At 36.4% G+C, this 27459-nt stretch overlaps 1 protein-coding gene across 1 annotated transcript in view; it reads right to left on the bottom strand.

Moving 5' to 3' along the window:
* The window catches only part of RNF169 (ring finger protein 169), a 78650-nt gene extending 53943 nt beyond the window's left edge, over window positions 1-24707 (bottom strand). Inside the window, exons 1-2 of the mRNA XM_039848049.1 lie at window positions 24172-24707; window positions 514-587 (exon numbers count right to left, since the gene is read on the bottom strand). Coding sequence (XP_039703983.1) covers window positions 514-587; window positions 24172-24670 — 573 coding nt within the window. The 5' untranslated portion in view covers window positions 24671-24707. The remainder of the gene's footprint in view (window positions 1-513; window positions 588-24171) is intronic.
* Window positions 24708-27459: the final 2752 nt, after the last annotated feature.

The following is a 27459-nucleotide window of genomic DNA, read 5'->3' as shown; positions in this document are numbered from 1 at the left end:
TGGACATAGCTAAATACTTTCCTCATGGTGAATATTCTCTAGGAAATTATTCCACTACTCCCTTACTAAGTTACAGTTCTTCTGGTGTACTTAACAGAGTGAAAGCAATAAAAGATAATACCAGTTACGTGTAATTAGAAGAACCTTGCAAGATAAGGAAAAATAATATAAGCTATTATTAAAGCTTAAATGCTGGCTTTTAACAAATATCTAAATGCCAAGAATACTTCTCTTGGTGGCCAGTTATTGCAGCAGGTGCATGATAGGCACTATGAGCTACATTTTCATCTTTGAAAGGACAGCTTAACAGGGGTTCTTAGTTAAGGTTAACTCTACTTCCATTATAGCTACAGAATCTAACTATGCCAGTAAAAGGTAGTGTGGAGAAAGACAGGCTCTGTATTGTAAAATTTAAAAAGCCCTAGGTAAATCAGAATTCCCCACTGAGCATTCTCTAATGTTATTTCAGTTTACTTTAAGAAAATGAATGGCATGATCATATGTATACCATACCTTTCTCAGGCTTTCATATTCCTCACGAAGTTCCCCAGGCTTACTTAATTTGATTGGTGTTCTGAATATAAACTCTGGAAGAAAGGGAGAAGACGACACTTTTTAACAGGACTGTCTAGGAAGGAACCAATATCTTGTCCTACTGCTTGTCCCACATTATAAAGTACATTAAAAGTTGTGGTCATCTTAATTTGAAAAAATTCATTCAACAAATATTTATTAAAGGGTATAAACCAGGGACAGTTCTAAGCACTGGAGAGAAGCACTGATCAAACAAAGTCCTCAGGGAGTATACAATAAACAAATGTGTGTATATAATATAACTGATGGAATACTAAGTGCCTTGGAGGAAAAGACATGTAGGATGAAAGAAAGAGATTATTTTATGTAGAGTGGTCTGGAAGGGCCTCATTGATAAAGCAACATATTAAAAGACCTCAAGGAAAAACTTTAAAGCTTAGTTTAGTGTTACAAAATAACATTTTAAATGAGCTGGTTTTATTCATAATACTATATTTTTTCTGTTCCTTTTCAACAGTGCCACTAGAGTATTTTCCCATCTACAACCGGTAAATATTTTCAGTATATAACCTAATTTTTTTTATTCTCAAAGGCTTTAGTGGTTTTGATATTCCTGCAGAATAAAGTCAGAGCTCTTCAACATGTCATTCTAGGTTCTCCAGAGACTGAGCATAACTTTACCTTTCTAAGGCACTGTATCTCTCAGCCCTTGACTACTTAGTTACAATAAAAATATGTCATATTTTTAAGTCTTTTATGCTGTTTTCTCAGCTGAAAATCTGTTTTTTCCCCTTCTCTTTATATATTTTTAAATCTAAGATATCTAGGCCCACAGGAGGCAAACAAGACATGTTGGTTATATAAACATGATAAAAATCCAAGTGAAGAACAGGGATAAAAGATAAGTCCTACATGCTATCAAAAAGGAGGGGGAAAGTACACACATCTACCTCCTAAAATGTGCATGTGACACTTCTGTATACCCCTGTGTATATTGAGTGAAACAGTATTTTGATTTTTTAATAACTCTACATCCCCTTGAGGTTGACAAATATTTGTTGTAGAAAAGTAGGCTCCTCAAAAAAGTTGACTTCAATTGTCCCAACTATTTTAGAAAGGCTCTGAGAAATGTGAAAGATACTCAGTAACACTATCTAATGCAGATGCAGGGAAGAGTAACTTAAAAGTCCACCAAGTACTAGAGAATTGTTAGGCCCTAGGTTTGGGAAATAAAACATTCCATCTCCTTCACTCACTTAAAAAAAAGTCCTGATGACTATTTCGATCATATCCTTTAAGCACATTTCCAACTATAAGCAAATCGTATTAAAATTAGATGTTTTAAAAGAGAAGGGGAAGCAGAGAAGGAAAAGCGAAACCCATAAGGCAAAAAAGTACTTTCAATATATTTATGTTGAATCTAGGATACTTCATATCATATATATTTTCTCAGTGAAACTTCACAGAAAGGTTATTATACACATTTTACAATAAGGAAAATGAGAGATTAATGCCTTGCTCAAGGCCACAGAACTGGTACATGGCAAAACCAAGAGAAAAGCATTAATAAGAATAGAGAAATTACATAATGATTAAAAAGGCAACTCATCAAGAAGATATAATAATCATGAACTTAAATGAACATACATCACAGCGAAAACTAGTATAAGGAGAAATTAATAAATCCAAAATTAAAAACAGATCAGGGAGACCAAGAGTAAAAAACAGAGAAAAACTGACCAATAAAATGAACAAATTTTATCATGTATATTTATATATAGGTACGCACCCAATGAATAGAATATATATTCCTTAAAGCAAATAAAGAACAATTAAAAATAGAACAGGTTACAAAGACATTTCAAAAAATTTCAAAGGAGTCATATTATATGAACTTTGTTCTTGGATTCTAAGTGCTATTTCCAAGTCAAGCTTTCTAGCTATCTGGCTGATTATTCTGGTTTGCCCAATATTCTTTCTCAATAAATTCCTTTTCTGCTTAAATTTGCCAGAGTAGAGTTCTACTGATTAAAACCAACAACCCTGGTTGACGGTTTTTTTATGTAGAACTATGGAATGACCAATAAACCAACCTCTAGTAAAACTGGTTAAGAAAAAAAGAAAAGACAAATTAATACTAAGAACAAAGAGGACCAAAATACAGATATTGAGATTTTAAATTTCCAGAGACTATTAAAATAATGCTATAAGGAATGATCTTGCATATATATTGTTTTGCATGCCTCCAAGTATAGCCATTGATTAAACTGCTGGAATCAACTGCTATATATATTTGTAATTCTGACAGAGAATACCAAATTGCCCTTCCTTCATGAAGCTGCCTATATGGATTAAAAGTTCCACCAGCAATAAATGAAAGTGCCATTTCTAAACACCTTTTCCAACACAATGAGTGTTGAAACTTTTTAACTTTGCCAATCTAATAGGTAAAATTTTATATATTATATACTTATGAATAAAATTGAGTACTTTTCATGTTTGTAACTTGCATTTCCTTTGACATGAAAGGTACATGAATTTCCTTTATTCCCACTGAGTTAACATTCTTCTTGATTTGTTAAAGCTCTTTCTATATAAGGAAAATTAGCCTATGCCACTTGAACAGCAACACTTTTTGTACTTTATTATTTGTCTTGACTTTGCCTACAGTGGTTATTTTTGTGTAGTTATATCAATCAAACATCTCCTTTCTGACTTCTTCATTTTGTATCATATTTAGAAAGACCTTCCTCAGGGCAAGTGGAATAACATTCTATCATAGTTTCTTCTGGTACAAAGTATAAGATTCTTCTAATATTTGCTTTTAAAAATTCAAAATCTTTATTTTTACTTGGGAACAATGTAAGGAGCATAATCTTATTCAGGCTTACAATTAGTCTGCTATCCAACACAACACAAGGGACCAAAAATACTTTAATGATAGCCTGGTAGAAATGATAGTTTTTACATACTGTTGGAAAATTTGCTTTCTCTAAAATGGTTTTTGCTGACATTTAGGACAAAATGTCCAAAGAACTTAACATCTTCATTATACAGTGTAAATAATACAAAGTTAAAAGCCAGATCCTCAACTTAGAAGCTTCCAGAGCCTTAGATAAGCCAATGTCACCTACTTCTTCTGTAAAATCAGAATAATATATATCATGACAGACTATTATGAGGATCAAATGAGTGTAATGAGAGCAAAAACACTGTAAAATATTTCAGCCAGTAGACTGACTTGCAGTAGAATCTAATAACTATAAAATTGTTTTTGGTGTTAGTGAGATAAAGAAATTGTGGTTGGGTCTGATTTATAAGAAAAAAAGATGAAGACCTAACTGCTTTGACATATATGAAAAGCTAAATTCACTTTGGCATATTTATTAAGAAATCTCAAATTTCATATATAAGGCCAATGTAGAAACTGCATACTGACTGAAATCTTACTACACCTTGACTTAAATCGAGAGTAAAAGGAAATGGGCAGGAGTAGGGGTGGGGTACCAATTTACATTCATCAAGTGTTGCCAGGGATGGGGGGCGGGGGTGGCAGGCAGAGCACAGAGGATTACTTAGGGCAGTGAAAATACTCTGTATGATATTATAATGATGGATATATGTCATTATACATGTGCCAAAATCCACAGAATGTCCAACACCAACTTCAAGTAAACTATGGATGTTGGGTGATTGTAACATTGTAGGTTCATCCTTGGTAACAAATTTACCATTCTGGTGAGTGATATTGATAATGGATGAGGCTAAGTATGTATGGAGGCAGGAAGTATATGGAAAATCTCTGTACCTTCCTCTCAATTTTGTTGTGAAACTAAAAGTACTCAAAATAAATTCTTTAAAAATAATAAGCAAAGCAACAAGATGCTAAAATAATACAGGAAAAAGGCATGAGAACTACATTAATTGATTAAATATTAAACCAGGTTGTATTCAGATCCTGCTACGTGCTGCTAGACACGGGAACCTGGCTAATCTGCAAACGGTCAGACCACAAGGAACCTACAGGAAGATTCTCACTGAGATTGCTAACAACTACTTCCCCATACCTTTAACTCTGAGTAGCCATACCCAGAAAGGAAAACAGATTTAAACTCAATTCCTCACATACCTAGGCTCTCATTCTCTGGTTTTGAGAGAAAACCATGTCTGTCTGTGGAGTGTTATTTCTTCTCTAAAAAACTTTCCTTTTGTCTCTAATTCTGGCTCTCACTTGAATCCTTTCCTTCATGGAGTGAAGGACCCTCTCTCTCTAGGCAGGTGTAGGGCTTAAGTCCCCACTAAGGGAGATTTGCCCCATCCTGCATCAAAAAGAACCAGAAAAGGCACCACCACCATCCTCATTCCTTAGTCCAAAGGAATTAGTCCCAAACTCACCAATCCCTCCACTGGCTTCTACAGGGATTTTCAAGTGTTTCATTCTGTCCACTGACTACTACTATGTTTAACAGCAAGAGAAACTCTAACAATATGATGCCTTAAGAATGACACACACCTGTGGCCATTGACCTAAGCTGATCATCTCATTTAGTCTAATGTAAACCGTAAGAGCAGCTATACTTTCCTGAAGGTCCTTCCTAAAAAGGATTTTCTCTGGGGCGAGGTGACTGGTTATTAATAAAGGCAAACAATCAAAACAAACTATAAGACAAGAATTTTGTTAACTTCACCAAACCATCAAGAATCGTCATTCATTGTCAAAGCATCCACATTCGATACAAATTAGAAAAAGAACCTCACTGAACTGTATAAGAAGATGATACCTTTACAAGTCTCAAATCCAAAGCTTATCATCCCTTGGTACCTGGCTATGTTTGAATTTCTACCCCTGTAGATTCAATTTCTTATCAGGGCAGCAGAAAGAAAAACAACTTTGGATATATATGTTTTTTAACTTTGGATTTAGAGTCCTAAGACCTACATCCTTATTTGAATACAAAGTTACTAGCTATCTGCCTTTTGGCAAATAAAAAAAAAAAAATCTCTTTGGTTAATTTCCATCTCTCTCACCACCAGCAGCATCATTACGATGGCTAGCAGTTATGTAGCACATTATGCCAGGCCCATTTCTAAGCTCTTTATAACTCATTTAATCTTGATAATGACCCAATGGAGAGATAATATTATCCTCATTTTACAAATGAGAAAACTGAGGCACAAAAAGTTTAACTTACTAAGGCTACACTGCTGTAAGCAAAAGAGCTATGATTTAAACCCAGGCAATCTGGCTGTAGGATCTGTGCTCTTACTCACTATGTCTTATTACCTCTTTAACAAAGAAAAAAAAAGCCTAACAACCCTATATAACAATGGGCAAAAGACATGAACAGGCACCTTATTAAAAAAAATCAGATGACTTATATTAAAATATGTTCAGTTTCACTCATTTCAAGAAATTAAAGCCTTTTAAACCAAAACACTTTGGCAAAGATCAAAAAGATTGATAAAGGAAAGGTTAGCAAGGGCATCTTTTATCTCACAGATATATCAAACATGTACAAAGATATACAAACAAGAATATTCACTGCAAACCATTCAATACTAAAGACTGGAAATAACCAAAATGTCCTTCAATTAGAGACTGATCGAATAAATTATCAGATAACTAGGATATCATGGATCAATTTTATACTGGTATTTCTATACTATATTTTTATTCCTGGTCTGGTTTCTTCATTCACCTGGTAATTTTTGTTAGAACATCATTCATTGTGTATGAAAAACAGAGGCTCGGGATGATATTCTACTTCTACAGAGGATTCACTATGTTCTCTGACAGGCAGTATGAATGAGGAGCAATCACCTCACAATCCAATCAGGAGCTGATTCAAGGCTGGCTGCAGTCTTTGTAAAGCTCATTCTACCCTAGTTTGTAGCCCTCCAAGGGTCCAATTGAGAGTCTGGGGTTGCTTACCAAGCCTACCAGACAGTCCTGAACGTTTTTCTCCTCAACACTGAAAAATTGCTAAAAAGTGCTTTGCTTTTCAGTAGCTTTCTCTGAAGCCTCTGCTTTTTACTCTGCACAATTAAGAATAAACAAATGCCTCGAGAAAAAAGCAGGTGGAGGGGGAATTACCTCCTTTTTCTCTGGTATCTTGGCCTCTCAAGTTCTGGTTGCCTTGGCAGCCCTGAACTACAATTTTTTTGTATCTCCAGCCCCATGAAGAAAGCTCTGCTGGCTTTTTTGCCACTTGATAGCTGCACTCTCCTTTTGCCAAGAATCCACAAACGCCTGAAGCCCCAGTTGCCTTGGCAACTTACCAATGCCTTCATATAGATTTTTTTAAAAATCAGGCTTTTCTAGTTATTCCCAGCAGGAGTTTTGGTCTGCTTCAATCTGTTCCCATCATAGCCAGGAGCAAAAATCTACATTCTTCCTAACCACAGGAGAAGACAAAATTCTCATCATGGAACCACAAATCATTACCAAAGAGGGAGAAGGCAGTGAGGAAGAAGACAAAAGTAGAGCATACTCCTTTGAGAAAGTCAAAAAAGGGATATAATCAAGGCAGAACATGTGTGATCTAAGTCCTAAAGAAACTTACAATCTTACCAGGGAAGAAAAAACATACATCAGTGAAACAAGTATAGAACCTCAGAGTTATAAAATTAAACACCTAAGTGCTGCATAGAACACAAAGAGGTAGCAAAACATACATTAAGTGCAGAAATGCACAGGAAACAAGGGGCTATTATCTGTATTAATCTCAAGGTTACCTGCTTATACTACCCACTAAACTTCTGAACAACCACTGTCATCTGTCATTGGAATATGCAATAGGAAATGTTAATGTTAAATTAAGCATACCAGAAGAAGTAGGAAGGTAAACACAGGTTGTGAACCACAAATGTGTTCTAAAACCAAACTACAGTGGTTTCCATTTTATCTATTATTTTTTGGTTTTCTCCTAACTCTCCAAGAATGCATATGACAACCAAGTACCATCTGTCTGGTACTGATGCAATCATTCATTTACTCATTTGCTCAAGACGAGTTAACAATTTACAGTTGGTAATATAGTGTTTACCTGGGAAGAAGAGGAAGTACACAGAGAAAAAGTTAAAAGGTAATAAAATGTTAATATCAAATTTTAAGGCTGCTTACTTTAGTACCATAATTAACACCACCAATCACTACTATATTAATTTATACTTTCTGTGTTTTAAGGTTATCCTTTGGCAAAGAACTAATCAAATCAAAATGTCACAACCCACATACCAAGGACTTATAAAATGTTTGTAACCTTTGACCTAATAATTTAATTTCTAGGAGTCTAAGAAAATAATCTAAAATACAGAATAACTTTTATATAAGATTTTCATTGCGACATTATTTATAACTGTAAAACAAAACTGAGAATAACATAAATGTCCAATATTGAGGGAATGGTTAAGCTCATTACGGATAAGCCATAATATAATGTACTATTATTCTGCCATTAAAATTAAATAAAGATTTTTTTTAATAACATGATATTGCTTTTAACAAGACAAGAAACCATTTAAGTTAAACGAGAAATGCAAATCTTCAGACTGAAATATGCCCTATAATTTGAAACATGAAAAAATGTTAAACATAGAAATGGCAATAACAAATGGAAAAAGCAATATAACGGTAGAAGTTGTGAAGGGAGAAAAAGGAAATATTTGTGATAACATAATATGTTATAGAATAATAGAAACCATTACCAGAGATTAGAAAGTTAGTGAATGAGCAGTGAAAAATACTGTGGGAAGAGAAAATACACACACAAAAAGGCATGAAACCCTTTCCCCAAAGACTTTATAATATAGCTTATTAAGACAAATTCATAAACGTTTTAAAAACTTTTAGCCAGAGACGATGACAAATGCAATGTCACAAAACAAACAATTGCCAGTTGAATTTTACACACAAATATTGCCACAGCCATCTGTAGGAGGAAGAGGACAAACTGGGAAGGAGAGGCAATGGTTTAAGAAGGTGGGATAAAGCTGAGTCTCACTGGTAAAACTCAGATAAGTGAAAAGATGGAGGAAGAGCACTTCACGAGAACAACAAAACATGATCAAAAGTGTGATAACACTACTGAAATGCACTCTTAAAAGGTTAAGATGGTAAGTTTCATGTCATGTGTTTTTAACCACAATTTCAAGAAATGTTTTAAGCATGGAGGCTGGATAGTGAATAAATATGTTTTGCTACAGCAGAAAGTTTATGTTAAGAGAGGTGTATAGGCCAGAAAGGTACATTGAGTCCATATAGTAGAGAATCTTCAACATTAGGCTAAGAATCTAAACTTTACCCTGTCAGCAATAACACCACCACCATATTTAATCTTATGATTATGGTAAGACTATTAATAAACAATAAAACCTTGGTTATCTAGAATGGTTGGGGAATAGGGTATTCTTTAATTTTATGTGGTAACAATGCCATATTTGGGCCGAATCTTATCTGCATGCAGTGTGAGGGAGCTATTTCAGGAACTCTGGGTTGGTTACTCAGTTAAACATTTTTCCTTAACAAAGCACTTTACCAGATACATTAATATGCCTGATAACTTCTATAAGCAGAAAGACCTTGGGCTGTGGAGACCATCATACTCCATCACTTATCATTGTTGACACTGGGTATGCTACAACTTCTCTAGCCCTGTTTCCTCACTTTCCAAAAGGATATCTTCCTCAAATAAATCGTTATGTAATGTAATGTCTGTTCAGTATTGGATATATAACTGATACTCATTCAATGTTAGATATTTTCCTATACGAAAAGAGAAAAATTCTACTTAATCTTTTCAGGGACAGAATTTCTCAGAATTGTAGGAAAAGTATAAGAAATTCAATGTGAAAAAAAAATAGCACCTCTATATATTAGTGGGCAACTGGAAAGTACTTATTAAATTAACTGCTAATAAAAATTAATGATAATATCAAATTCCAAGTTCCATCTTGCTCTTTAGCTTAAATCTTTAACCTGATTTATACCATGATCTGGAAAGAATAAGGAGGAGTCCTAAGCAACCTGCGGTTGTATAGACTCATGGCCAGGTAGTAAATATTTTTGGCTTTGCAGACCATAAGGTCTGTCAAAACTGCTCAACTCTGCTGTTGTAGTTTGCCAACCCCTGGTGCTGTTGTAGCATGAAGAGAGCCGTAGACAATATGAATGAGTATGGCTGTATTTCAATAAAACTTTATTTACCAAAATAACTTTATTTACCAGCATCTTGATCTTTGACTTCTGAGTCTCTAGGGTTGTGAGAAATAAATTTTTATTGTTTATAAGCCACCCAGTCCATGGTATTGTTATAGCAGCCTGAACTGACTAAATTTTCTGGATTAGAGAAAGACAGAGAGTATAGATCAACAGGATTTAATAAAAGCAGGTATTAAAAAAGAGCAAATAAGGTTCCTTGTTGAATCCAGAAATGGCCTAAACAACAGGGCACAGTTAGGCAGCCCACGTTAAATCAGTAGAGTCAAAGCAAAATGAGGCACAACATAAAAGAAATCACAAATATAGGTATAGGAATGCTGCAGAGATGAAGCCCCACAAACCTAGGCAAAAGACTGTGTGATTATACACATCACTATATCCACTACCACTCTAGAATGAAATCTTTTGGCTGTGTTCCAATAAAACTTAAACTTTTCCTCTGAGGCAAAGAATCATTCACAATAGTCCACAAGATGGAATGATATCAAAATTAGAAGAGCAGGATTTGGAACCATACCAACCTACATTCAAACCTACCACCCACGGGCTTTGTACCTACCAGTATTTATCCTTGCTAAGCCTGTTTCTTCATCCATAAAATGGAAGTAACACCTACCTTAATAGCGTTGTTTATCTCATCTAATCCTCCGATACCTACTTGGTACAGATTGTGTATTAAATGGTAGCCTAATTGGCCTATCTCTTAGCACTCTTTGTCTTTCCATCTATTTTCAACAGTGTTTCCCCAGTTCTTTATAACAAAGACCTGACCCTATCCTCCTCCTACTTAATAACTTTCATTGGCTTCCCTCTGCCTCAGTGATTTATAAATAGTACTCAATCTACCACTCCAGCCACATTTTCTACCATTCCCTTATTATTTTCCCCTCCCCAGCCTCCATACATCTGACTATTCCTATATATTTCATGCCTATGACTTTATATGCACCACTTCCTCTTCCTAGAATATTTTTTCTCCTTTTCACTACATAATTAGTTCAAAACCCTGTTTACTGCCCTCTTTGTAAAGCTTTTCCCACTCACCCAGAGAGAATTACATTAGTTTCCTGTAGGCCCTCACATCATTCTGCATTTGTCATCTCATTTATTATATGTGTTATAATTACTTGTATCTGCCTCTGACTCCCCAAACTAGGTGATTTCCTTAAAGATCGGTAGGGATGATCATCTCTAGGTATATGTCTCAGTGTAAGGCTGTGGCTTAAATTTTTTTTTGTTGAATGAACCAATGATAAACTGCTTTAATACCAGCACCATTTTGTACTGAGGTCTTTCAAAGAATATGCTGTCCGAAGGGAGCTGAATTTAGTAAAGCTTTTCTTTACAATTAAGGCAAAGGTAAACTTAAGTCTAAGTAAACTACAAATTAATGGAGTCCGATCTTCAGGTTTTATTATAATTTTACAGAACCAAATACCAGACAAAACACAAAAGAAATGACAAAATGGAAGTAAAGGAAAAATAACTGTTATTCAGAAAAATAAAAACCAAAATTGGATGTAAGTTGTCTTTCGACTTAAAAATTTACACACATGTGATAATGAAGGCTGCCTTAACAGCAGTTAATGAAAAAAAAGGCAGTTTTGTTGCCTACAAATTCAGTATGAGCAAGGCCAATGCAATCTTCGGCAGTATTAATAAGAATTTAGCATCTAGATAGGAGAAATAGTAAGCTCCACTACACTTTGCACTAGTCAGCCATTTTTTCAAATATGAGGGTCAAGTCTGAGTGGCATATTTAAAGATGAACAGTAGGGTAAAGGAATCATGACATGTGACCAAAAACTTTTTTAAGGATTTTTTTTAAGAATCTCTTTCGTTAAACATTTACTGAGTATCTAATACGTTCTAGATACCATATTGTGTTGAATTCACAAAGACATAATTTCTGACCTCAAAGAGTTCAGTGTAGTACTAGAGACAGACACACAAACAAGGAACTGAAATCCAGTGACATGAGGGATGCAGATACTCATGTAGGGGCATAAAGGAAGGTAATCAACTCCTATTTGAGTGAGAAAAAATTTCACAGAGCATTTATGTTTCACCTGGGTTTAAAAGATGAGTATAATTTAACAGGAGAATAAGTGAAAAGAATATTCCAGGTAGAATAATCATAGGGAACAAAAGGTCAAAAGGTTTCAAAAAGCAAACTATATTCCAAGAACTCTAAATAATGTAGTATGACTAGAATCTTGAAAAAGGGAGGAAGACAACCAACGAGATGAATTTGAGAAGTTTAACCTAAAAATTTAGATAGAAATAATCATGGTCTCTAAATATCTGAATACTGAAATTAAGGGGGCAGATTTTAATTCACTAGAAAACTTAACTTTCAAACAACTAATATTTTCCAAAAATAGAGAGCAATGAGTACAATCACCAGAATGGGAAAAGTATTCCAGTTCATGTGTAAGATAAATCTCCCCCTGGTGTTCCAGATCTCATCTTCTCTCACCTCTTCATGAACTTAGCTCTTTGTTTTCTCCACTCTCTCCAGCACCATTATTTTTTCCCCTTCTACTATGATAATACAAGTCTAACATACAAACATGACAATATCACCTATCTTAAAAAAAAATCTCCTGAACTCCTGTCCCCCAGCAGGTATTGACCCATTTCTCTGCTCCCACCTCCCCATTTACAGCAAACTCTTCCAAAGAATAGGCTCTATATTCAGTTTCTGCCTTCTCACTTCAACCCATTGTATTAGGGCCCTGTTCTTCCCCCACCACACTACCAAAACTGCTCTCAATAAAGTCACCAAGAAAGACCTCCAAGGTACCCAAGTGTTAGTTTATAGAATGCGCACAAAAGAGTTCAATGAATGAGTATAATCTGACAAACAGAATTTTTGGCCTGAGAACTAAGGATCTTAGAAATCAAAACAGCTAATACCAGTCTTATCGAAGGTATTAGTCTGAGATAAGGCTGCTCAGCTTTAGCTTACAACTAGCTTCACAGTAGTACTAACCACTTCTGGAAAACAAAAATATTGAGATGTTGAAATTGGACAGGCTCACATCATTATCAGTATGAATAATCAGCAAACACTATTCTTTGCTTTCATTTCTCCATCTCAATTGTCTAACACTTATTTTAACCTACTCTTCTAAAATGGACTGAAGCACACTTATTGAGTGAAAAATAATTTTTCCTTCAGTGTTCCTCTTTTTTCTACATTCTTGCTCTCTTCAAGTCCATCCTTTTAAACACCTAGTTCAACGCCTTATACATAGAAGGCACTATATAATGTCTAGTAAATAAACTAAAAACACCTAACCTACAGGAGCAAGTACAAAGCATTTGTTCCATAAATACTAATTCTCCCCTCTCTAAAACTCCCAACATTAAGGAACAATACATACATTTGAAAATTCCTTCATACCCTACATGAATAAGTTTAATTCTCTTAGAAGTACCCCCATCTTAAGAGAACCACAAGAATATGGGACCTCATGAGAGTATTTACTGAATTTGATACTACAGGATATATGTAAGCGATATCCTGAAGCAACAGAAACTTCCAAGTCTCTAAAAACACCTAAGTGATTAAATATGACCCTATGTATCAGAAAAAAAGCAAAGCCATTTCTTTACTAATTTAATAATTAAAAAGCCATACACAATATTTAATATATATAAAAAAAACTAGTAAAGTCTGGCAGGCACTATGCAGTCATTAACAATGGTTTTCTCTGGTGAGACAATATTTGTCTCAACCATAATTTACCTTTTTATCCTTTTTCCTATCAAGGATAGCTGTTACTACTTTTCCCAGTACTATAGTATGGTAATGAACATCATTTGTTATAACTCATTGTATGTGTTTCACAAGGGCTGACAACCTGTTAAAGGAATTACCACTTGGCAAAGGATTTCTTTCTTCAGCTATACCAGGTATGGCCAAATTGCTTCCAGGTATACTGACTTATAATTCCCCGACAGTATATAGGTTCCCATTATTAATTATAATTAATCAATAAATTATGCCAATCTGATGGCCTCTGGTCATTGGTTTAATGTGCATTTCCTCAATTACAAATGATATAGAGCATCATTCCAAATGTTTATTGGCCTTTCACTTTTCCTCTTTTGTGAAATGTCTCTTCAAATCTCCTATTTGTGAGATATCTGTCATAGTAACTTGTAGTCCTGCCTATATTCTGGACATTAATCTTTTGTCAGTTATTTCATTGTAAATATTTTCTCCTACCCTGCAGTTTTTTTTTAATGTGGCCAAAGTATCAATCTTTTCCTTTATGCCTTTTTTGTGTTTGTTCATATAAAGAATCCTTCTTTACTCCATTTCATAGAGATACTACTAGTATTTTATAAATTTTATAGTTTGACCTTGAATCCATTTGGAGTTAACTCTTTGTAGATGGTGTGAGGTAAAGATCTATTTTTCCTGTTTCCTATAAATTAGTTAACTATCCACAACAACTGAAGAAGGTAACTTTTGCCTTACTGATTTGTAATGCCACCTGTCACCTACCAATTATATGAGGGTATGTTACTGGACCCTATTTTTTTTTTAACTCTTTATTTAACATGGGCCATTCAACCATCCTAACACTAATAACTGTTTTGATTAATATTTATAATAGTTTAACATTTCATAAAGCAAAGCAATATGCTCCAAAATTGTCGTTTTAGCCACTAATCATCCTTATTGACAAGTTGCACTTAAAAAATACAAAGTTCCCCTCTATCCCAAGTATTCTAGCTTTTTAAATAATGCTAAATTTTGTCAAATGCTCTTTTGACCATCTCTTGAGATGATCATATGGTTTTACTCTCCTTTAGTTTATTAATATGGTGAATTACATTAGACTCTTATGAACTCCCATTCCCAGAATAAATGCTACTAGTTTGTGATTTTTTTAAAAATACGGATTACTGTTTATTTTATTTGGAATTGTAAAAATCTACATTCATGAGTTGAGCCTGTATTTTTCATTTCTTATATTACCTTTGGGTGATTTTGATATCAAGTTGTAAAAGCTCCCCAAATGAGTCCGGAAACGATTTTTTATTCTCTGGAATAGTGTGCATAAGGATCATCCATCCTGTAACATTTGGGTAATTGGTAAAACTGTTTCTGGTGCTTTTTAAATAAAATTTTCTGCTTTTTATAATGGAAAAGTCTCAAATATTTATTAGAGAATCCCAAAATATCCATCACCCAGCTTCAACAATCAATTCGTTGTCAATCTTGTTGTATCTATTCCCTTAATTACCTTCTCCTTCTCCTCTCTTTGAATGATTCTGAAGCAAATCCCAGACATATCGTCTTACCTATAGCATCTCTCTTAAATATAAGTACCCTTAAAATATCACCAGAAGACTACTTTCACACTAAAAACTTAATAACCCTTTAACACCAACAAACATCCAACCAGTGTTCAATCCCTATCAAATGTTTTTAGTTTTTCAAAATCAGGAACCAAATAAGTTCACTTAAACTGGTTGTCTTTTAATCTATAGGTTTCCTGTCTATTGTTTTTTCTTCACATATTTGTGAAGGAAAATCGGTATCTGTCCTCTAGTTTCCATATTCTGGTTTTTGCTCATTGCATCCACTTTATTACTTAGTGGGTAGATTTTACTATCTGTTAAATTTGGTTTTTAGTGAATTTCTAGTCACATGTTCTACTTAGTCTTGAATCAGCTGTGATAGGCTGTATTTTTTCAGAAGACTATAGTTTTTCAAATTCATGGGCATAAAGTTTTCTGTATTCTGTATTTACAGGCTTTTAAAAATCTTTAACCAAATTTGCATTCCATTTCACTCCTAACTTTAAAAAACCAGAAAGGGTTTTTCTTTTCCCCTTGACCAGTTTTGCCAGAGATTTGTCTATAATATAGATCCTGTTATTATTATTGATAAACTTCAGTTTTTTTCTTATTTTCTATTCCATTAATTTATGTTCTTACCTTTATTCTTTCCTATCTTGTTTCCTTTATGTTTAATCTGCTGTTACTTTTCTAACTTCTTCAGTTGGCCACTTAATTTTCAGGCTTTCTTCTATTCAAATATCATCACAGATTTTAGGAGATATGTGTATATATGTATATATATACACATCTCTGAAATTGATGTTTCTTACGATTGGAATCTTATAATCACTGTCAGCCAGGCAGTAGTGATGATGCCACTGTCATTGCTTACATATATAAGAACTTAAGACAAAGAATAAGCTTGCAAAAACATGTAGTGATTTGGTGGTTGTCCCTAGTGGCGTGACTGGACAAGTATGACCTCAAGTTAGCCAACAAACCTGTTACAGACCATCTGAGGAAGAACTCTAACTCCATCTGAAAAACTTTGGTTAATACCTTCTGGCAAGCTCAACATCAAAACTTTATGGATGCCAGCAGTTTGAAAGAAAATGCTGGAGATAGCTGTGAAGCACTCTTCTAAGAAATGCTGTATCACCAACACTCTCAAAGACATAGTGAGCAATACTATGTAGAAAAACACAAACCTCTATGACTCAGAAAATGATTTACAAGAATTAGACTGAATATGGAAGTCACAGAAATGTTCTTATTATTTCATTTCCTTTTATACGTATTGGCATATCTAAATAAGTTTATAAGAGCTTTTTCAATAAGTATAAAGTTAAAAGTCTAATAGGAAAGCACTGTATTTGGAAAGTAATAATGCATCTTATAAATGATGGTACCTTAAGATTCAGTGAATATATGATATAGGCACTTAAATTTCCCTTAGTATTGCTTCACCTGTATTTCACAGATCTTGAGATAGTGTTCCTATTGTTATTCAATTCTAAATATTTTCCAATTTTCATGATTTTGTTCTTCATCTATACTAGAAGTTTTTTGTTTTTTAATTTCTCAAAAAAACCAGAGGCGGGGAATTGGATATATTTGTTATTAATTTCTAATTTTATTATACTGAAGCAGATAACATGGTTTATATATCTTTGATATTTATTGAAACTTTCTTTGTGCCTAATTATGTAAATGTTCCACATCTGCTTAAAAAGAATGTATATTCTCTAATTTGGGAGATGGTTCTATATGTATACAGATCAAGTTGTACATTGTATTTCTTTCAGTGGTTACCCTTAAATTTTTAATATTTGACTGAAAGCCTAAAGTTAATCAATATCTCTAATCCTCCTCTTGAACTATATATAGAACCTTAGAACTCATTAATACTGATCACTTTCCATCCTGGCTTACATTTTATCCATCTGGTGTCCTAGTCCCACCTTGGTTTTAGCCCCTACAAAGCAGTCATAATTATTTTTTTTTTATACAGTCAATGTTGGCTTAGTTTACCTACCAATTTCTTTGTTCATTAAGACTTCTTATATACTACCCTATTCCTTAAGTTACATTTTCTTCCTAAAGTACATTCTTTAATAGTTCTTTCAGAAACAACGTGGTAAATTCTCTTTTTATCTGAAAGTTTTTATTTTTATTTTGTCCTCACTCTTGAATAACTTAGCTCAGTAGGAAATTCGCGTCTCTCAACATTTGGAAGATAGCATTCGATTTTCTTCTGGCCTCTCTTATTAAGAGACCTCTGCTCTCAGTCTGATTGTTGCTCTTTTCTCTTTCCTCTCTGGTTGCTTTTAAAAGCGTCTTTGATGTTCTGTAGTTTCATTGCAGTATGTTTAGTTGTGAGATTTTGTTGTTCATTTAATTCTTGCTAGGGACTCATGAGTCTTAAACCTAAGGATTCATGTCTTTTTATTAATCCCTAAATATTCTCATCACTCTTTAAATTCCATGTCTCCCTCATTCTACTTTTCTCCTGGAATATTAGATATTGGATCTTCTTGATCTGTCTTCCATTTCATTTCACCTCTCTTTCATATTTTCCTTCATCTTACTATTTTGCATTCTCAGGGCTTCCTCATATCCAACTCCCAGCTTACTGATTTTCTCATCTGTATAGACTATTGTTTATTTACTGAATTTTTTAACCTGACCATTTTTCATTATGTTTAGTTCTATTTCAAATGTGCCTATTTTATTGTTCATTTCTTGGGATGTTAATATCTTTACTTAAAATAGCTAATTTAAATTACCTTTCGAACTGCCATTCTACTATCCCAGTTTTTAGAGCTATAATCCTCTTGCTTGTTACATCTGCTGACTCTCATTTATGATAGAAAACTGTTTTGTTGTGTGTCATTTTTAATTATAAATTCATCTTCACTTGGGCTTATTTCTTCTGTAAGAAACTCTTGTGGCCTGAGATATGGAAGTACCCCTTAGAATCTCATTTTTCCTTTCTCCAGGTGACCCAGGGTTATCGCTAACTTGGAGCCAGCTTTTATATTACTTTCTCAGAATGCAGATACCTGAACCATATAATATAAACTCAGATTCCAAATATGAGCAAGTCTTATGCTTCTCAAGTAAGCTTTTTTGCCACTTCTTTATACAGAGCTCAGGCAAATCAAGACAAGATTTATTTTTATTGCCTTGTGTCAATGGGAAGATTTTTCCCTAGCTCTCTTTCACCTAAGATGCTGGACATCAAGATCTCAGCTTAATGTAGAAGTCTTAGTTTTGGTCCCTTCTTCCACACGGTTAAAATGCAATCAAGACAGAAACAGAAAACTAGAAACAATCCCTCACTCTACCCCTTCACCCTGCTCCAGGGCAGCAAGGGCTTACTAAAGTTTTGGTTTTTAGTTCCATTTCTGTTTCTGGAACCTGGGGATTTTCTTGTCTTTCCTACAAGCTCGGGAATGTATTTAAAACTGTTGTTTTATGTCATCCAGCTTTTCTGGATATTTGTAGCAGAAGAGTCTTCAGGTTCTCAGTCATCTTGCTAAAAGAGAATTTGGCTTCTCTGATCCATTTTGCTACATTACACCCATAAGAGTGATCCCTCTGAAATGCGAAAATTAACGCTTTAAAACTCTTCAGTAGACCCTCACTCCTTAATGTATCCAAAGTCCAACTTTATCCAGTAACTGCTAATTTCTGCCCATTCCACCTCCTTCCACTTTCCCTCATGTATTCTATACTCCAATAACTTTTTCACAATCCCTAAAACTCCTTGTTGTTTCATACTCCCATACTTTTAAATGTACTATTTTCCCTCATTTTTATCCTGCCCTTATCCACTTACTGAATACTCATGGTCAAGTGTCTGCCTTTCACTGAAGCTGGGTTCTCTTTTTGTGAAAATAGCTAACATTTATTGGGTCAAGTATTCTAATAACTCAGTCTTAACAAGAACCTTTCCATTTTCAAAATAAGGAAATTAAGGTACTGAGAGGTTAAGCAATGTATCCAATGACACACAGCTATAAATGGCAGAGCTGGAATTCAAACACGGGTAGTCTATCTCCGACCATCCTCTATACTATATTTATTGCCTTCTACAATTATATCTTGTATTATAGCTATAATTGCATTACACCACATTTCAGTTGTATGTTTATATACAGATTTTCCCAACTATACAGGCTTTGAGACAGAATCATGCTTTGTTTCTATTTGTAGCTCTAGTGCCTAGCACACAGAAGGTCCTCAAATGGTTACTAAATGAATGAATGACAAAAGGGAAATCACCACACAATACTGCTTTAGTACAGTCTAGCCCCTCTTCATCTCACCTTAAGTACTAAAATAGGCTCCCTAACTGGACTTCCTTCCTCCAGTTCCTACTCACACACATCTTTCCTTCATACTCCAACTAATACTGTCTTTCTAAAGCACGTTATGATGATGTAATTCCACTACTTAAAAATCTTTAAGAGATCCGTACTGTCTATAATAGGATAAAGTCCCAAATTCTTTTAGCATGACATACCATGACCTTCATGACCTAACTTCTGCAGTCTTTTCTCTTCTTCCCCACTCCAATCTCACATTCTTTTTATATTTAATTTCTTGTCAGTCCATGAATATGCCAAGCACTTTACACCTTTGTACATGCAGGTTCTTCTGCCTGGAATGACCATCCCTTCCTCCCTCACTTGGTGAGTTCCTACCCTTTTTTTTCAACTTTCAGCTCAAATGCCTTCCTCAGGATTCCTCCAGACTGCCAGTTATTCCACTCCTATACTCTGTCGGCATCACGCATTTACCTCATTTACCATGTTGTATTGTTATTTGATAAGGTGTATTTACCTAACCCGACTGTGGAATCTTAAAGAACAGGGCCCATATCTTATTCATCTTTTTTATTGTATTATCTTACAGTGTGCATCCCCCAAAATGCTCACTGAATTAGTGGAATGAAATCTGACAAACATATTCTACCTGCAAGGTAACTCAGCTATAAATGAATTCAAAGTAGGCAACTCTTCCAAGATTAACTGGAAGTTAGACAGGGAGTGGAAATACGAATGAACAAAAACAAATACCTCCTAAGTTCCTGCTGTTCAATCCTGAATTCTATAGAATGGAACCATTCCTTCAATGGTGATTAATGTTTAGTTGGTGAAATAACCTCATCCTGTGTTTTATAAAACATAATCATATAGCAAATATTTCCTGCATTAGTATAACACATAAGGACACTCTTAAATTCCAGAATATGTGTCATTAAGGATAAAAAGTTGAGTCATTTTATACATCTTAAAACAAATCCTTACAGGCGAGGGAAATTCCTGTGCTTTTACACTACAGTCACATGATTTCATTATTCATTAGTCCTAAATGCAATTTAGGCTGCACACATAGCAAACATTGTCTGCCAACTTAGTAATAAACCGGAACTACTTGTTTTTCACAGAAAGAGGAAATTTCTTAAATGTATGAATGTTAACCCTAAGTGAACAGGAAGACTGGGGTGGGATAAAGGGAAAGGATAAAAGAGGTACTATTCAATTGTTTTGATCTATTCAATTTTTGAAATGTACTTTTAACACTACAAATTGATTAAAAAAAAATTTTTTTTAACTGCCAATTTAAAAAATTCATCAGCTTTTGTCTAGCTTTTCTCTTTATTACCCATAGTAAAAGAAAAAGAACTATCCAAAAAGGTCTTGGTTTCAAGTTCAAAGGCAGTGTAATTTAGAACAATCAAGAATACTTGATTTCATATAAGGGTAATTGAATTCTTAACATCCGTTAACTATTATCAGTGAGGCCTGTTGTTGTTGTACATAATTACAAATCTACCTATGTATACCTGTGTGGTAAATTTTCTTCTTTAAAAACCAATGGGCCAGGACTGTCTCTAAATTTACAATATAAGCTCCAAGAGGGAGAGATCTTTGAATATTTCATTCCCTGATGTCTCCCAAAGACCTAGAACAGTGCCTGGCACAGAGTAAGCATTCATTACATACTTGCTGAATACTGTTTAAGATGGTCCAAACACTTAATATCTCAACATATACAGTGAGCTACAGATATTCAAAAAACATAAAGCTGAAGCTTGGGTTCATCTTAAAATGATCACCAACTTAGCCTTCCTACAGTGTTGCACGAATCAACAAATTGACAATGCATTTAAGAAAATATTTTACGCAGAAACCATAAGGTTCGGAACTTTAAAGCTTGTGAAGAAGCTGGCAAAAAAAAAAAGGCATCGGCGTAACCAAATTTTCAACAAGCAAACTCTTGCACTTTTTAAAATACATGATTCGACTCCAAAAGAGCCATGGGCTTCAACAAAATTTTAAAATTTTAAGAATTTCACTTAAATACCAGTGTATTTACTAAAAAATGTTATTTCCAGTATAATAAAGCAGGCCTGGTCTTTCTTTTATCAATTGACCTAACCACATTAAAAGACTACTGCTAAGCAATATACTTCTGATTATATCTAAAATTGCTAACTCTCTTGCTGTTTCCCACTCCTAAAAGTGCAATGTAAATATTTATGAAACTGGTATTTTTAGTTTTCCCTATTAAAATAAGCCATCATGAGCATTTAACTAAATTAGGCTATGTTTTAGCTCTTATTAATGGGTTACCCTTTCAGCCCTTGTTAATTTGCTACTAACTCTTGATGACCTTTAGCTGGTCACTCTCTGTTCTGAGCCTTTCTCCCTTCTATATAATGAGGGATCTAAGTCAAAACAATGGTTCTTTTAACATTTTTGTAATCCTTTAAGAATCTGGTGAAAGCTACAGGTGACCTCTCCATAAAAATGCACATACACACTTATATAACAATTTTATAAACCATTATTTATAATAGCAAAATACTGGAAACAACCTGAATGTCTACCAATAGATGCTTAAGTAAATTGTTAAATCCAATCAATGTAATTTCTTGCAACTATTAGTAGAATGAAAAACCGTCTATGTACTAATATGAAAAGATTTCCATTACTGTTCCATGAAAAGAGCAAGTTACAGAACAGTGTGCGTATTATACCACTTTTGTGTAAAAAGATCAAAAAGTAAAGTATATTTGAATTTTCATGTATAAGCATAAAGAAACTGTGGAAGAATAAAGAATCTTTCGTGGGAGTGGGAAATGAAGAAAGGGGTAGGAGGACTCTTTTCATTGTATATTTTATATTTTTGTTTAAATTATGGGAATGCATTGCCTGTTAAAATTTTAAATTGAAAAATATTGTATATAACCTCAAGAGGCCCAGACAACCCACTGAAGCTAGAAGATAATTCCCAAACCTTGTTCAGCAATATTCTTCTATAATGCTTTGAGTTAATAAGCATATAATTATATACTCAATGACCCAAACACAAGAACATTTAAGAAAAAATATTTTGCATTATGGTCCTCACTCATATAAACATATAAAGTAACTGGATACTCAGTGGATATTCGGTGGCTCAACGGATTCTATTTTGGAATCTCATTTTAGGTAGTTTTCCTAAATCACTGATACATTTTATGTTAAATTTCTTCAAGGGAAAAAAGATCGTACAATCATCAAGCCATACTCCTCATGATTCAAATTTCAGACCTGATAATTTACACAGGAGTCCAGGCTTTGGAAATAAAAAACAGACATTTCTATCCTATTTGACCATATAATCAACAGTACTAATAAGGAGACCAGTGAAATATTGTCTTATTTTTTGGCCATTATCTCAGAATTTGAAGCAAATTAAATAGCTTATGAGATCATCAAACAGTACCCACGAACTAGATGATGTTTGAGGAGTCCTTCATCCCTGATTTGAATAGCAAATCAGGTGGAATTGGGTTTTCATCCTTAGTCAAGTTACTTAATCCCTCTGGGCCTCAGTTTCATCTGTAAAATGGAAACAAAAGTACCTATTTCATAAGGATGTTGTGAAGCCTAAAAGTTGAGAAACATAAAAAGTAAGACAAACAAAAGTAAGATATCTTAAGACAGTGGCAGGTGTCTGACTGCTTGAATCAAAACACTGCATTCTGGGACCTGTAGTTTCTAGGGACTGCACATTCACACACAAGCAATGCCTCCTTTACCCTATCGAAAATAATACATGGCAGAATTCCCAGCACAAAAGGTGCAAATATCTGGCCTTTCCTGATTGTTTCTTGAAAATCTCCTAGATAAGCATTTTTTATCAAAGAGCTGTAGATGTGTTGACGGGGTGTGTGTCTCGGAGTCCTGAAATACGCTCTACCCGTTTTGTTTTGTTTTCAATACGGCGTTTTCTGTCAAGCTTAGCACCAAAGAGTGGAAGGCTGCAGGAGGTAAGAAAGGCAAAGTTGAAGGCAACAATTCTGAAACTTTTAATTGCCAGGATGATAGCAGGAAACCTACACTGCCATGGAGACAGAAGCAGTCTCTGCCAACCAATCCCTGTTTCCTAAACTTTTAAACCCCATTTAGCTTTTTTTTTTTTTGTCGCGCACCATTGGAGCTTATTAGCATTATAACTATAAATAGCCATCATTTATTGCTTCCTCACTATGTGCCAAGCTCTGTGTTATGCATGCATGTTTTAAGATTTTGTGAAAACTGCACGTGAAGTCATTCCCTCAACGCATTCTACTCAAGTCTGAAAAGCTCCTTTCACATCCTCAAATTCAACCTGTCCCCTAAACTCCAAACACTCCACACTTCTCACTGATCCACTTAAGCCCACAAGCAATTCGACCCCAAGCTCTTCACTTAACACTATACCAAGCACTTCTCTGATCTTCCACCGCCCCTGCGAACTTCAGTAGTCTCCTTCCACACAGTAATTCCAATCTGGCCCTAACTTGTTACAAGACTGCTGTGGTTTCCTCCAAAGTTCTGACTTACATAAGGCGCAGGATCCCTTCAATGCCCCTCTAAATCCATCGTGCCCGTACTTCATTCCAAAGTTCAAAATTCAGAAACATAATACAGCTGGGCAGAGCCCGGTCCCAACCCCATGAGAACTCTCCACGCCCGCTCAAGTAGGGCCTGGGACCCTCCACCCGCTAACCAGGCCTGGCCGGGCGCGCTCGGCCTCGCTCCGGACCCCAAGGGGAGGAGGGGAAGCTCCACCTGGCTCCGCGGGCGCGGCGCGCGGCTCCTGCTCCGGCCTGGGCCCCGCGACGGCCGCGCCCCCGTCCCGGCGCAGGCGGCAGCGCTCCGGTTGGCCGCGGCGGGCGCGCTCGCCCCGCACTTCCACGTCGGCCTGGCCGTCGTCGCGGGCCCGACGGCGGGCCCAACCCGGACCGCGGGCGCGGCACCGCGGGCAACTGGGGCCCGCTGCATCGGCGACGCGTTGGGCGCAGCCCCGGCACAGCGAGTGGCGGCAAGGAATGGCCGTTGCTTCCCCCGGGGTCTCGAGGCACCCGGCGCAGCCCGACTCCTCCGACCGCGGCGGTGGCGGCTGCAGCAACGGCGGCGGCAACACCAGCAGCGCGGGGCCAGAGGCCGGGATCGAGGCCCCAGTCTTGGCTGCCGCCTTCTCATCACAGCGGCCCCGCCGGCCCCGCCGACTCAGAGCTGCTGCTGCCGCCGCGGAAGAGGCCCGAGTACTCGGACCTGCCGCCGCCATCTTGTTTCCCGTTTGAGGGGAGAGTCCGTTGCGAGGGAGAAGAGTAGAGGGCGGGGCAGTGCGCGGCGGGCAGCGCTATCTACATATTCACGAGGGGGCGGGGTTCCAGTGAGCCCGATGAAGGTTCTCCCCGGACCTGGTTGGCGGTAGGTGAAATCTTATTAATATTTGTTAGCTCTACTTTGCGTACCTGTTTTCAGCTTCTTTCTCCAGTCTTTGCAATTTCCTTTTATTGAACCAAATGAAGGTGAGAACTGAGGGGTTTATTTGGAAAATCTGAGCGATATTAAACTTTATGGAGTAATTACACTTATTTACCCCTCAAGACCCTGATGACTGAAGCTAAAGTGAATGGAGAGCATGTAAATTATCCAGAACCCTGTCTCAGTGCTTCATTTGATGTGAGGATAGCTATCGTGACCAAAAACTAATTGCCAAAAATAACTTCTTGTCATTCCTCATGTCCACATCCCTTTCTGAAAACTCCTCCCCTGGCTGGCAAAACCGTATTTTCCTGGTTTTTCCCATTCCCTCAGCTCATTCTCCGACTCTTTCCTTGAGCCCTCTCTTCCTGTTTTGGTCTTAAATGTGGGTGTTCATCTAGGCTCAGGCCTCAGGCTTCTCTCACTTTGCCTGTTCTCCTCACCTCCACGTCACACTTTCTTGCAGCTGAAACTCCCGAATTGATATATCCGTAGTCTAGACCTCCCAAGTCCAGCTCTACATATTCAGCTGCCTGATGGAAACATCTTGGATGGCTGCATTCCACATGTGCAAAACAAGTCATTGCCTTCTATCCTCTTTTCAAAACAGCTCTTCTCATTTTCCTCATTCTATTGAAGATACTATCCTTCCAGTTCATCAAGCTCCAAATCTAATGATCTTTACTTCTCCCTCATTTCCCACATCTGTCAGTATCTTAGTCCTGTCAGTTCTCCCCACAAAATGACTATTTTCCCTCCTATTCTCTCCTCTTCATCCCTCTCTCATTGCCCAATTCAAGTCTCATCATCTCTCACCTAGATTACTGCAGTAGCTTAAATAGACTATCTCTCTGCCCATAGCCTCTCTTCCTCCAATCCATCCTCCATAGCTCTTAGAACTTCTCCCTAAAGAACAGCTCTGACATGTCATCCCTGCTTGGTCTAGTCACCAGGCAAGGTGCTCAGAATTTGATGCCAGCCCCCTTTCTGGATGCACAGAGTATGGGAGAAAGAATAGCTACCCCCTGATAGAGATATTTCTGCTATAGCAATTCTCACACCGTTTTCTTTGCACTAAGGTAGATTTGGAGCAGGAAGGCCTTAAGCAAATGGCATTTCCTGTTGGGAATCTTTATAGAAAAACCCAAGTTTTGTAGGGAGAACAAAGTCAAAAAAGCAGCCTAATGTAATGAAAGGCGTCAGAGGTCCTGGGTTTCCATGAGGTCACCTGGAAATAGTGCCTGAGGTGCTGGTAAACCAATCTCAAGGCAGAGTGATTGGTGGAAGTCGAAGAACTGAAAAAAGAAAGAAGTGGATTCCCAAGATGAGAACCAGATGGCTGAAGAACAGTCAAAAATTGAAGAAGGGTCAATGAATAATTGAAACAAGGACTTGTGTTTACAGAGGCCCAGACATTTAGAATCCTGCCAAACACAGCCTCAGCTGGACTGCCCTTTATCCAGAGGTCCTCCTCATTTCTCTCCCCACTTGAGGTTCTTGAGGATGCTTTGCCCAAATTCTGACAAGGTAGGCCTGTGGACCAAGCTAACTACTATTAGAAACAGGGCCCTTGGGGTGGACTATTCACTCTTAACAGTTTGGAGTTCTTAATCTGAAACCTATTAACTGTTGGAGGAGCTGAACCATAGAAATGTAGCATGCTTTCTTGGATTCAAATAACGACAGGAAATTTCCTTTTGCAGAGGGAAAAAGCAAGAAGTCTGAATAGCACTGGACCAAAAGCCAGGAGATCTGAGATTGGTCCTGGTCCCTTTCCCCCTTTCATTAACTCATCACGTGTGATTTCAAATAGGTAACTTTTCTCTGGGCCTCAGTCTCCTCATCTTTAAAACTGGGTGCTGGAATTCAGTAGTTCTCAATCTGGGACACACCTCAGAAAGACACACACACACACCCCAAAGCCCTACCTCAGATCTACTGAACCCAAAAAATGAGGGTGGGATGCCGGCATGTGTTTTGTTTTGTTTTTAATGCCATAGGAATTCTAATAAATATTCTAGATAAGACTGTTACAATAAATTCAAAGGTCTCTTCTAGTTCTAACATTCTAGAAGTCCGACTCCCAATTTCTAGTCCCTTCTCTCCTCCTTTGCTGTTGCCAAAGTAATCCTACTAAAGCAGTAGCAGGGACAGAAGGCAAAGGAAATCTAAGTAATCCGTGTAGGAAAACGAGGGAAAAGAGGATGATTCTAAAGTGTGAAGCCTAGGAGCCTGAGATTATGATCACAATTGACAACTAACAAAAACAATAACTAGAAAGGAAAAGCGGTCTGAAAAATGAGGTCATGGTAAATATTTTGTTTTGTTTAGTTTGCCATTGGCATCTAAATCTTCCTACTTGAGAGAATGCCCCATTTTATGTAGTACTGCTGACTACAAGAACCAAAGCAAGGAGATACTCTTCTCCCTACCCCCTAGCAGCCAGAACATGGCATATGGCCTGGGCTTAGCCACTTGGCAACTCCTCTCTGAACTTTGGGTCTTCAGGGAATGATACAAAGACATATTTCCAAATTTAGAATTATTCACAGCACAGTGACACTAGGTGTCCAACCACAGTGGGTC

The sequence above is a fragment of the Pteropus medius genome, unplaced genomic scaffold, assembly GCF_902729225.1.
Source record: "Pteropus medius unplaced genomic scaffold, Ma_sr-lr_union100, whole genome shotgun sequence".
In the NCBI taxonomy this organism is placed as follows: domain Eukaryota; kingdom Metazoa; phylum Chordata; class Mammalia; order Chiroptera; family Pteropodidae; genus Pteropus; species Pteropus medius.
This window is presented reverse-complemented; position numbering and strand designations above follow the sequence as displayed.